This window comes from Mercenaria mercenaria, chromosome 2 (genome assembly GCF_021730395.1).
Source record: "Mercenaria mercenaria strain notata chromosome 2, MADL_Memer_1, whole genome shotgun sequence".
Lineage (NCBI taxonomy): Eukaryota > Metazoa > Mollusca > Bivalvia > Venerida > Veneridae > Mercenaria > Mercenaria mercenaria.
In genome coordinates, this window is record NC_069362.1 from 61,250,478 (window position 1) to 61,264,497 (window position 14,020).

At 36.6% G+C, this 14,020-nt stretch overlaps 1 protein-coding gene across 3 annotated transcripts in view; it reads right to left on the minus strand.

Annotated features, from left to right (window-relative positions):
• The window catches only part of LOC123564063 (ubiquitin-conjugating enzyme E2-17 kDa), a 78,036-nt gene that overhangs the window by 16,657 nt on the left and 47,359 nt on the right, over positions 1-14,020 (minus strand). Inside the window, exon 6 of one of the 3 annotated variants that reach the window (XM_045357336.2) lies at positions 1,899-6,899. The exons of the other annotated variants lie outside the window; for them this stretch is intronic. Within the exon in view, the coding sequence (XP_045213271.1) occupies positions 6,760-6,899 (140 nt within the window). The 3' untranslated portion in view covers positions 1,899-6,759. Of the gene's footprint in view, positions 1-1,898; positions 6,900-14,020 lie in introns of those variants that run through there. 3 annotated transcript variants of the gene reach the window in all.

The window sequence follows — 14,020 nt, forward strand, 5'->3', positions numbered from 1 at the left end:
AGAATTACAACTTTGGCAGAGAGACTTGAATTACAATATTGGCAGTGAGTCACAATCTTGGCAAGTGACATTAGAAGGCATGAAAAATAAGCAAAAGTTACCAGAGTTTTAATAGATACACAATTATTGCACTATTATAAACATATATCATATAGTTTGTTCCACTAAATGCCAAAAGCAAGGCTATAGCATGAATATGTGTAAATATCCAATATATAGCATGTTATAAAACATTGTGCAAAGCACAGAACGTACTATCTAACACTGCACATAGCACATTATACAGAATCTTAAAATAAACGAGACTGCATGTGGCATTATTATAAAACTTTACAGCAGCATACAGCATGTTATAAACAACACGCATTGCAAAACAGCATGTTTATACAACTGTTAATTGCACAATGTATACAATTCTGATTCTCCCATCAACTTTTCAACTCACAAGGATTTAAAAAGCAGTGTCAATTGATTTGGATAGTATCTGTACTGGAGTTAAGTACACAGTGTTTTTTGGGGGGTTTAACGTCACACTGACACAATTATAGGTGAGGAAGACCTCCAGATGCCCCTCCGTGCATTATTTCATCAGGAGCGGGCACCTGGGTAGAATCACCGATCTTCTGTAAGCCAGCTAGATGGCTTCCTCACATGAAGAATTCATCGCCCCAAGTGAGGCTCGAATCCACATCAATGAGGGGCAAATGATTTGAAGTCAGCAACCTTAACAACTCGGCCACAGAGGTCCCCGTTCCCAGTTGTAAAGTCTGAATAACAGCCATAAACAGAGAATAAAATGATCAGACATGAAAGTCTGACAGAATGCCAATGCCAACTTAATGATGAGGATGTCTACCAAGTTTCACATCAACTGAATGAACTGTATCTTATTAACTTATATCCAACTGCATACTGGTGTTAAATGACTAAATGTCAGTATCATTTTGCCAACGTCAACTCCCAAGAAAGTCAAAATGTTAGGTAAATAACTATTGCTTAAATTTCAACCATTTCTGGTAGGTTATTCAGTGTTTTTCATTAGGTCATAAAATTATTAGCTACATTATCATCCAGAAAAGTACACGTTTTTATTCCGATAATTCGTTCTAGGCTGTATCACTTCTACAAATGATTTTTTTTTCGCAGCAAACAACACTCAAGTGGGCACCTACCATCATTCCTTGCATGCTGGACCTTTGCAACCAGTGTAGATCATGATCAGCCTGCACATCCATGCAATCTGATCAAGATCTGCACTGTTCGCCATTCAGTCGTTATCTTCTTGTTAAGCACCCTTTTTAACAGCTAATGGTACTGTCTAAATTAAAAGATGGACAAGTTCATTATAGAAATTTAGAAGGGTAAGGGTTAATGTTGTAGGAAGGACAAAGGCAGCTGTTTGTTTTTGATGTCATTTATAGTATCCACTGGAAACCCATATGAGCAGCTCCTCCTGAGGACAGTTATTAACATTAACCTGCTAAATTTCTATAATGAACTTGTCCATTGGTTAACATTTAAATGGGAGGATAGTTCAAGATACAGAGGATGCTCCAACTACACAAGCTTCTGTAGTTCTTAAGCATGTCAGGTGTAAAAGCATCGATACACTGTACACTTGACCCAATGTTAGCAATTTTAGTTGAAGAAGCTGGGGCTCGAATTCGGGACCCATGATTTCATAGACAGTTTTACCACTGGACCTATGCTTCCAACAACTGTTAATATACACAATAGTTTATACTGGGAAATGGACCGTCAGGCAGCCAACTGTGATCTTCACCATTCAGCTGGTGTTGTGTTCATTTTAAAGAAGGGAGAAAGACAATATCTGGATTGCTATGAGCATTTTTCTTAATTTCTGCATTTGGAGAGGAATAAAAAATTCAACTAAAGAAAACAAAAATCAGCCTTCATTTATTGTACAATATTTATTGTATATACATGATAACATTATTTCATAAATAACTTGTAACAGCAAGTGTAAAAATAAGTTCACTGAATATACCAGAGCCTTTTGGCTTAATTATTTCAGATTCTAACCCTGACAATTTTGCATTTTACAATTAGAAAATAATTGACAGTATTTAATTAGTGAATTTTAACATATGCAGGTACAAAGAATAAAAAAATGACTAACACACTTATGTTAAACTTTATTCATTTGAGCATGCTATAATAATGTAAATTACGTCAAAATATATTAAATCTCCACATTTGTATCTCCATATCTGTTCAAAAATGTTTTTCAAATATCCAGTTTTTCCAACATAATTTCCATCAGGTTTACATTTTTCATATCAGCAAATATTTCTAAAACTGCATATTTTGACTAATGACAAAAGAGATACGATTTCTTAACACTGATTAGTCAAGTACAAATGATGATAGCCCACATGTAAATAAAAACAAAATAATGGGTTTTGTGTACATTATTTATGAAACCATTTTCATGTCACTTTCAAGAAAAATATAGGACAAAGTACTCACAGCCAGCCCCTTTTACATAAAGACACATGAAATGCTTTTGGGAAAGAAGCATTTCTCATAAACAGCATTCCTGACAAAGGATATATTCTCGATGAGCCTGTAAATGTAAATACTACAAAAAATTTACAAATCCTTTTTGAAACTTACCCTGCTTTTTTACTTTAAACATTTTATCTTTTGCAAGTTATAGAGAACATTAGTTTAGATAAAATCTTTATACAAGTACATTTGTCTGTGACCTTGACCTGACATGGGTAATACACTTCATCATGCCTTACATTACATTGGAATCCTTTCAACAGCTTTAAGTTATGAGTGAGACAAATCACCCTTCCCCAAGTGACCTTGCTTTTAACCTTCAGCAATACCAATGTCGCTTTACCTGTGACCTTCAGCCTTACCTATGTGACCTTGTCTGTGACCTCCATCCTTACCCATGTGGCCTCGCCTGTGACCTTTGCCAGTGTCCTTATATGTAACCTTCACAACTGCAGTAAAAATCTGACCCTTGTGTGCTACATTCTTACCATGCTTAACATCTTTCACTATTTTGAAGGAAATCCCTAGAATTGTTCAAAATTTGTATCAGAGACAACAAACTCTCATCCAAGTAACCTTGCCTGTGACTTTGACCTTACACACCTCAGCATGCTTAATATTTCTGTAAATTTTTAATGAAGACTCTAAAAACATTCAAATATAATGTTTCCTCCAGACAAACAAAAGAAATACTGTACATTCACACTATGACAAAGGGATGGTCATTCATTTCCAGGAAAAAATCTCTGCAGGCTTTTACTATTAAATCAACTTTACATACATTTACATATGAGTTTTACATATAATATAAAGCAATATACACCCTTGGTAAATACAAATAAAGCTATCAATGAAGGTGATTCATATCCACTTGAATCACCGATGCCTTAAAGAACTGCATTTTAAGATATCTATCAAGCCTATTCAAACAAGAAAGTCTGAAAGACAGCTAAATCCCCCGCCACTGTTATGGATAGTGAAAGGGTAAACCTTTGACCTTGAACTGTGACCTTGACCTTGAACTGACATGGCTGACACATGAATTCTACACATCGTCTTGATGAGGTGATCATTTGAACCAAATTTCATGAAAATCCTTGAAGGGGTTAAGGAGATACAGAGCTCAAACATTTGACCTCGAGTTGTGACCTTGACCTTGAGTTGACATGGCTGACTCATGAGTTCTTGATGAGGTTATCATTTGACCCAAGTTTGATGAAATTCCTTCAATGGCTTTAGGAGATACAGAGCGGACACAAAATAGAAGGCTCAAACCTTTGACCCTAAGTTGTGACCTTGACCTTGAGCTGGCATGGCTGACTCATGAGTTCTGTACATTGCCTTGATGAGGCAATCATTTGACCAACGTCTGATGAAATTCCTTCAATGGCTTTAGGAGATACAGAGCGGACACAAAATAGAAGGCTCAAACCTTTGACCTTGAGTTGTGACCTTGACCTTGAGTCGACATGGCTGACTCATGGGTTCTGCACAGGGTCTTGATGAGAAGATCATTTGATCCAAGTTTCATGATTATCCTTCAAGGGGATTAAGAAATACAGAGCGGACATGAAATGAAAGGCTCAAACCTTTAACCTTGAGTTGTGACCTTGACCTTGAGCCGGCATGGCTGACTCATGGGTTCTGCACATCATCTTGATGAGGTGATAATTGACCTAAGTTTCATGATTATCCTTCATAGGGTTTAGGAGAATCAGAGGGAACACGAAATGGAAGGCTCAAACCTTTGACCTTAGTTGTGACCTTGACCTTGAACCGACATGGCTGACTCATTGGTTCAGCACATCATCTTGAAGAGGTGATCATTTGACTCAAGTTTCATGAAAATCCTTCAAGGGGGTTAGGAGATACAGACGGACACAAAATGTTACGGAAGGACGGACAGAGAACATTCCTATAAACCCCCCACCACTTGTGGTGGGGGATTAATAATACATCTACTATCAGCAAGAGCTGTTAGAACACGATATGCTCTCCCACCCTTAGTGCGTTCAGTAATTACACAATTTGTTGGTTTTGGGTTAATGCCACAGTAACTGCACAAGGAAAAGAAATTATTTTGTCACTGTGCACTGGATGTTCAACCTACTGACCTCAAATCAATAATTATGGGTCATTTACCAGTCATAAGTAAACTCTGTATCAAATGTGATCTTAGACCAAAACATTCTCTATTCATTTGGCAAAAAATGTTCTACTGTTCTGGATCAATGTGACCTTGACCTTTGACCTAAAAATCAAAATGGGTTATCTGCTGGTCATGATCAACATCCCTATTAAGTTTCGTGATCCTAGGCCCAAGCGTTCTCAAGTTATAGTTGCTAAACAGTTTAATTGTTCCGGGTCAGTGTGACCTTGACCTTTGATCTGCTAACCTCTAAATCAACAGGGGTTGACTGCTAGTCATGACCAACCTTCCTCTTAACATTCATGATCCTAAGCCCAAGTGTTCTTCAGTTACCATCCAGAAACCATTTAACTGTTCCGGGTCACTTGTGACCTTCACCATTGACCGACTGACCTAAAAATCAATAGCAGTCATCTGCTGTCATGATCAACATCCCTATTAAGTTTCGTGATCCTAGGCCCAAGTTATAGTCTGGAAATGGATTAATTGTTCCGGATCACTATGACCTTGACTTTTGACCTACCTCAGAATCAATAGGGTTCATCTGTTGGTCATGACCATCTTCCCTATCAACTTTCATGATCCTATGCCCAAGCAATCTTGAGTTATCTGGAAACAGTTTAAATGTTCTGGGTAACTGTGACCTTAACCTTAGACCTACTGACTTCAAAATCAATAGGGGTTATCTGCTGGTCATCTTTCATGAACACAGGCCAAAGCGTTCTTTAGTTATCATTCAAAAACCATTTACCTGTTCCGGGTCACTGTGACCTTGATCTATGACCTACTGACCTCCAAACCAATAGGAGTCAGCTACTGGTCATGATCAACATCCCTATTAAGTTTCATGATCCTAGGCCCAAGCATTCTTGAGTTATCATCTGGAAACCGTTTAAATGTTCAGGGTCACTGTGACCTTGACCTTTGACCAACAGATCTCAAAATCAATAGGGGTCATCTGCTGGTCATGACCAAACTCCCTATCAACTTTCATGATATCATCCGGAAATTGATTTGGTCTACTGACCTACCTACCAGCCAACATCTGCAAAATATACCCCACCATCTTCGAAGGGGGGTGGGGGGGGGGTAGGCATACAAAATGCTTTTTTAATGAAACTAAGTTGATGGATGACAGAGTTATGGGCCACACAGGAAATAGAAAAATATACCCACATTTGAACTCCAAGTGTGACCTTGACTTTTAGGATTGGGGTCTGGGTGTTGTGCATTGCACATCATTACATTTTATAAAAGTACCCCTTCAACTTACTGTGGAATGAAGGTAATGTGAAATCATTATTAGTGGAGAACTAGTTTTCACTTATTTCATGGTTGAGTGAATACACTAAATTTAATCTGAAAGAACAAATAAAATTACTATTCACTTAAAGTTCAAAACCCGAAATCCACAAATTTGCCCTGAAATTTGTTTAGTTTTGCCGAATTCTGAAATCTAAATGATGGCAGAATAATAATTCTATTTCTCCTTGTACATCAACTTCTAGGTTTCATTCTGAGCAGAGGAGTTCAGTATTAATGGGCACCTACCTTTAACCTTCGATTCTGAAGCCAGATAAGAGACCCCGAATTGAGACACTATTACCATGTGAAAGAAAAACACCAGTGGAGGCATAAGCTGTTTGTAAAATATATATACCCAAAATAATGGCCTGTCTGAGGCCATAGAATAATTTTGCATGCTGTGACCTTGACCTGACCTAAAAAAAACTACTGACTTAAGACAATCATCAAAATTAATGTTGCACAAGGTTTTCTTATGTTAAGTGCCTATAGTTACTCAAAGTTTCAGATTTCCTTTTCAATCAGTTGAAGACTGTGTTTTTACTTATCCTGTTCAAAACTGTAGAGAAATTTTCCTGAAACTTTTTGACCAACCTTCCTACCGTATATACATCCTGGGGCAAGTAAGGCCCGGTCTGCAGTATTTAAAAGTTTATAAAGAATTCAGTAATCGTCAGAATACTTTTCAATCACATTTTAAATCCTAATCCTTCTGAGATATCTAGAGAAGAAGGTCTGTTTCTGTACATTTGCCTTCAGTTGTTTAAATTTATCTTTTACATGGCATATTTTGATGTCCACTCTTTTGCTAGTGTATTGTATTTTTCTCTGTTTGTTTTGTAGATACGAGCAATTTCTGGAACAAGTGGGTCGTCTGGATTTGGATCGGTCATCATAGAGCATATTGACAGCAAAACTGAAAATAACAAGAGCAGTATTGAGAGACAGTCATACAGTAGAATAGGGGTTAAATATGTAAACAAGAGAGCCATGAAGGCCCTGTATCGCTCACCTGACCTTTTGACCTAAAGATCATCAAGATTAACCTTCTGACCAAATTTCATAAGGATATGGTCATAAATGTGATCTCTAAAATGTTAACTAGCTTTTCCTTTGATTTGACCCAGTGCCCTAGTTTTTGAACCCACATGACCCAGATTTGAACTTGACCTATAGATCATCAAGATCAACATTCTGACCAAATTTCATTAAGATATGGTCTTAAATGTAGCCTCTACAGTGTTAACTAGCTTTTCCTTTGATTTGACCCGGTGACCTAGTTTTTGTTCCTACATGACCCATATTCAACCTGGACTTTGAGACAATCAAGATGAACATTCTGACCAATATTCATGAAGATATAGTCATAAATGTGGCCTCTACAGTGTTAAAAAGCTTTTCCTTTGATTTGACTAGGTGACCTAGTTTTTGATCCCAAATGACCCAATATTAAACTCGTCCAAGATTTTATTGAGGATAACATACTGACTAACTTTCATTAGGATTGGGCCAAAATCGTAACCTCTAGAGTGTTAAAAAGCTTTTCCTTTCATTTGACCTGGTGACCTAGTTTTTGATCCCAGATGACACAATATCAAATTCGTCCAAGATTTTATTGAGAGTAATATTCTGACCAAGTTTCATTAAGATTGGGCTAAAATTATGACCTCTAGAGTAACTGTTAACAAGCTTTTACTTTGATTTGACCTGGTGACCTAGTTTTTGACCCCAGATGACCTTATATTGAACTCGTCCAAGATTTTATTGAGAGTAATATTCTGACTAAGTTTCATTAAGATTGGGCCAAAATTGTGACCTCTAGAGTGTTAACAAGCTTTTCCTTTGATTTGACCTGGTGACCTAGTTTTTGACCCCAGATGACTCTATATTGAACTCGTCCAAGATTTTATTGAGAGTAATATTCTGACCAAGTTTCATTAAGATTGGGCTAAAATTATGACCTCTAGAGTAACTGTTAACAAGCTTTTACTTTGATTTGACCTGGTGACCTAGTTTTTGACCCCAGATGACCTTATATCGAACTCGTCCAAGATTTTATTGAGAGTAATATTCTGACCAAGTTTCATTAAGATTGGGCCAAAATTGTGACCTCTAAAGTGTTAACAAGCTTTTCCTTTCATTTGACCTGGTGACCCAGTTTTTGACCCCAGATGACCCAATATCAAACTCGTCCATGATTTTATTGAGAGTAACATTCTGACCAAGTTTCATTAAGATTGGGCCAAAATTGTGACCTCTAGAGTGTTAACAAACTTTCCTTTGATTTGACCTGGTGACCTAGTTTTTGACCCCAGATGACCCAATATAGAATTCGTCCAAGATTTTATTGAGGGAAACCTTCTGACAAAGTTTCATTAAGATTGGGCCGAAATTGTGACCTCTAGAGTGTTATCAGTCAAATTGTTGACGACGGATGGACGGACGACGGACACAGGGCGATCACAAAAGCTCACCTTTGAGCACTTCATGCTTAGGTGAGCTTAAAACGAAGATGAAGCTATGCTTTAACCTGGTGACCTTGTTTATTACCTCAGGCATGTTACTTTTCAACTTGAAATCAACTGCAGAGACTAACATTCTGACAAATACTTATGACGATCAAGTAAAAAATGTGTATTTAAGGCTTTTCTATCATTTGATCTAATGTTCGGGAAGATCAAGAAGAAAATGTTGTTTCTACAGTGTTAACAAGGTTTTCTATTATTTGACCTGGTGACCTATTTTCAGACTACTTTATATATCACAGAGACAAACATTCTGCCAAAGGTTTATGATAAGCAAGTAAAAAACGTGACATCAAGTGCTAATAAGATTTTCCTATTACTTATCCTAGTGATTTAGTTTAAGACCTCAGGTAACCTAAGTTGATTTCATACCAACATTCTGACCATTTTTATGAGGATCAAATAGAAAATGTGGCCACTATAGTCACTATAAGCTTTTTCTATGATTTGACATAATAACCTAGATTTTGAACTCGGGCAAACAAGTTTTAAACCTGGACTAGATAAGTTACAAGAGGGCCATAATGGCCCTGTATCGCTCACCTGAGTACCATTGCTCAAAATGATATTATCAACTTTTGACATAGGGCATACACATTAAATATCATCAGGATAAACATTTTCTTGTAACAGTCCCTTTTGACCTAGTTTGTCCAAGTCCATCTGTTTACATAAATGAAATTTCAGATAAGTATCTTCATTAGTTATGGAGATATGCCAATTTTAATCTGAAATAAAGGGAGATAATTTGACATAAAATCAGTCCATAGTTATCTACCCTGATTGTCTCAGTCCAACTAATGACAATAATGAAATTTCAAGTAAGTCCTAGCTGATATAAATCCATTTTGATTACAATCACGGGAGGAAATCAGATACAAGAGGGCCATGATGGCCCTGTACTGCTCACCTGAGTACCATTGCTCAAAATGATATGATCAAGTTTTGACATAGAGCACATAGGCATACACATTAAATATCATCAGGATAAACATTTTCTTGTAACAGTCCCTTTTGACCTAGTCAGGGCCAATTTTCATACCAAGTTTGAGGGTCCTAGGCTCAAATGCTGCATTTTGGTACTAACATGACTACTCCTTACCCTGGAAGACTTAAATAACATTTAAAACCAATCTCATTAGATGCTGCTGAGATATATTCGTTTACATAAAATAAAGGGAGGTAATTTGTCATAAATTCAGTCAAAAGTTATTTACCCTGATTGTCCGAGTCCATCTGATGGCACAAATGATATTTCAAGTCAGTATCTTCATTGGTTACTGAGATACACCCATTTTAATTTGAAACAAAGGGAGGTAATTTGACATAAAATCAGTTCATAGCTATCTACCCTGATTGCCTAAGTCCAACTCAGCCCTATTTTTACGCCGATTTTGGGGCAGAACTTCGGCCCCATTCCCCAGGCAAAATAATATACTTTTATCCCCAACTGCACTAAAAAATTCCCCAAATGCAAGTTGTTTTTATCAGCGAAAATTTCCATCGCCGATGGATTAATAGGTCTGAATGTATATATGCGTTTTAAACACCACTTCAAGAAACGCCGCAATCGGAACATCTCAGATATTACCGTTAGCGTCGGTCATCGGGAATTTCCCTTTCCAGAATTTCTGATTCGCGGATATATTTATCTACAACAATCCGATTCGCGGATATATTTATCTAATAACAAGCGATTCGCGGAAGTAATGAACGAAAAAATCTTGAAATATTGTTAAGTCGAAGACTCACAAACAATTTGCGCGATCGTGAAATGTTTTCAGTCCACGCGAAGATTTCAATCGCATTCATATCAGTCTACGCGTAAACATTTCGGTCCGCCCAATTCCACTCGCGTTTGTTAAATTTCAGTGAAGAAAGTTTGAGATACAAATGAACTAAAGCAGTTCGTTTGGTTCTTTCAAGTGCCCAATGTAAAGCATTGATACATGGGGATGGATTTTTTAAAGCACCTCCCAAAAGCTTCGAAACAAAGTGCTAATCATACCTTTAGGAGGTATTTTCGCTATACAGTAATATGTATGATATAGATTGTAAATTGAGATTTATATATAATGCAATTAAAAGCATTTAAAAAGCTTTTTAAAAGTCATAAAATAAAAAAGGACAACTCTACTTTTGATAAATGACCTTATATTAAGTTTGAAATACAAAGGTCAAAAATAAAGAACTAAATATTAATGCTTTATAAACATCTAAATAGTGAAAAATGCCCATTAAAGGGAGATAATTCAAAAATTGTAAACTATTAAAGGAATAATTTCATACATTGAGCAATTACTTTAGCTTTGAAATGAAAGTGTTCTTGAAAAATGATTCAAACATTTTAATGAGAAGATTAAAAACTATTTTTGATTCAATGTGATATTAGGATGAAATGGTTCACGGGCAAATTGCTTGGTTAAAGTATAAAATGAAATAGAGATTTTAAAAAAAATAATGGCTTCTAATTCTGGTACTTAAGGGTATGAAACGGTCCCAAGATTTTGCAATTGGCTTAAGTCATGGCTAAAAGTGTGAAAGAGCCAGGGGAGGCCTTGATCTTACTCAATCTGTGTTTTTTGGGGGGTTTTTTATATATAAAAAAAATTCCCCAATTTGGTATTTTACGACGCAAATTTCCCCTTCTGAAAGGACCCGCCACCCTTCCCCAAAACCATAAAAAAAGGGCTGCTGAGCCTCCCTATCAACTTTCATGATCCTAGGCCCAAGCGTTCTCGAGTTATCATCCGGAAACGGATTGGTCTACATTCCAACCGACATCTGCAAAACAATATACCCCTCCTTCTTCGAATGGGGGCATAATAAAGGGAGGTAATTTGACATAAAATCAGTCCATAGTTATCTACCCTGATTGTGTCAGTCCAACTAATTACAATAATGAAATTTCAAATAAGTCCTATAAGTACTTACTGATATAAATCCATTTTGATTACAATCAGGGGAGGTAATCACATATAAAATTGGAACCTACGATTAGATCAAACAGATTCGTCATGGAATCCAAGATTTGTATGAAATCAAACCATAAATGAAGTCTCTATATGGCTGCAAAAGCCAAAATAGCAAATTTTGGACCTTTAAGGGACCATAACTCTGAAACCAGTGATGGAATCTGGCCAGTTCAAGAGAGCTGTGTGCAAGTTTGGTTAAAATCAAATCATAAATGAAGCTGCTATTGTGCAGACAAGGTCAAAATAGCTAATTCTGGCCCTATCAGGGGCCATAACTCTGGAACCCATAAAGGAATCTGGCCAGTTCAAGAAAGGAACCAAGATCTTAAGGTGATACAAGTTGTGTGCAAGTTTGGTTTAAATAAAATCATAAATGAAACCACTATCGTGCAGACAAGGAATTGTTGACGCACGGACGAACGCACGGACAACCGACGAAGGGTGATCACAAAAGCTCATCTTGTTACTATGTGACAGGTGAGCTTATAATGACGATCATACAAAAAGTAATTGGTTAAATGCACAGTCGTCACCATATCATTGTGTCATGTTAAATTTTAATGTAAATTAGTTAATGTGGTAAGTCACATTAATGTGGAAGTATTAGTTTCAAAGCAAGCAAGATTCTGTATAGAGTACTGTGTGTATTTAAGTCCCATACGGCTTTAAATTTTAATGTTAAAAACAAATGGAATAGCTGTCCAAATAGATGCTATGCACAATTAAATTGTCAAAAAGGTACTGCTTTTAATATTGTAACATTTACCATTACAGCCATAAAGGGAGGTTACCCAAAACAACTAGAGTTGTCACAGGAGTGACAAATTATACCCCCACAATACGGCCTTGTCACAGAACTAAGCCAATGTCAAAGCCGAACTTGCTTGACCTTTGACCTACTGGTTATCTGCTGGTCATGATCAACCTGCTATGAAGTTTCATGATCCTCAGCCCAAGCGTTCTCAAGTTATCATCTGCCCGTCATGACCAACCTCCCTTTTAAAAGGTAAGGAAAGCCTGACAATAAGTTAATTTTATATGAAAGTTATTATCACGCCTTTTATAACACTTAAAGAAGTTTAAAAATCAGACCACTACTGAAAAAGATATGACAGTTTGAAATTTAAGAAAATGGCTGATCATGGAGGCAGCCATTTTAGTGCGTTTATGACTTCAATTTACACATTACTGAATTCTTTATTTAGCAAATAACCTTTTAAATAGATTAATTTTAAATGGCTCATAACTTTCTCATTTTTACTCTGGATTTTAAAATTCTTTCACTTCTTTTAATGATTTCAGAAATCCCAGCAAGCAATTAACATATGAACAACGTTGCTTTTCCCTTTAAGCTTCGTGATCCTAGGCCCAAGCGTTCTGAAGTTATCGTCACCGTTTAACTGTTCAGGGTCATTGTGACCTTGACCTCTGACCTACTGACCTCAAAGTCGAGCTTGACCTGTATTTCGTGATGTCACACCTGTGTACCAAAATTTATCATCCTAGGCCAAAGCGTTCTCAAACCGTTCCAACTGTTCTGGGTCATTGTGACCTTGACCTTTGACCTACTGACCTCAACGTCAAACTTGACATGTATTTTCTAATATTATTCATGTGTAACAAAAATTATTTAAATCTGTCAAGCCTTTCATGAGTTATTGTATGGAAACCATGAAAACTAACGGACCGACAGACTGGCCGACAAGCTCACTCCTATAATAAATTCAAATAAACCTTCTACTATATTCATCAATATTCGAACCTTTGACAAATATAAGAGAAAACAATTACTGAAACTAGATTTAACAACAATTAATAGTTTTTGTATTCATGGTGGAAAATGTGACAGCCGCATTTCAAATATTATGAACTTTTAATATATATATACAAGTGTTGCTTTTGAAAAAGAACATGTCTCCCTTTAACACTTCATATAAATGGCAGGACAAATGGAAATGCAATTCTACATACAGCACAAAGACATGTGCAGGGACGAACAAAACAAGAGCTGTCGGAGGACAGCAATGCTCGACTATTCATAATTTTGTAAAACAAGAGGTCCATGAAGGCCCTGTATCGCTCACCTGACCTATTGACCTAAAGATCATCAAGATTAACATTCTGACCAAGTTTCATTAAGATATGGTCAGAAATGTGGCCTCTAAAGTGTTAACAAGATTTTCCTTTGATTCGACCTGGTGACCTAGTTTTTGACCCCACATGACCCAGATTCAAACTTGACCTAAAGATCATCAAGATTAACATTCTGACTAAGTTTCATGAAGATACAGTAATAAATGTGGCCTCTAGAGTGTTAACAAGTTTTTCCTTTGATTTGACCTAGTGACCCAGATTTTAACATGACCTATAGATCATCAAGATTAACATTCTGACCATGTTTCAGTAAGATATGATCATAAATGTGGCCTCTACAGTGTTTACCAGCTTTTCCTTTGATCTGACCTGGTGACCTAGTTTTTTACCTTAATGACCCAGATTCAAACTGGACCTTGAGATCATCAAGATTAACATTCTGA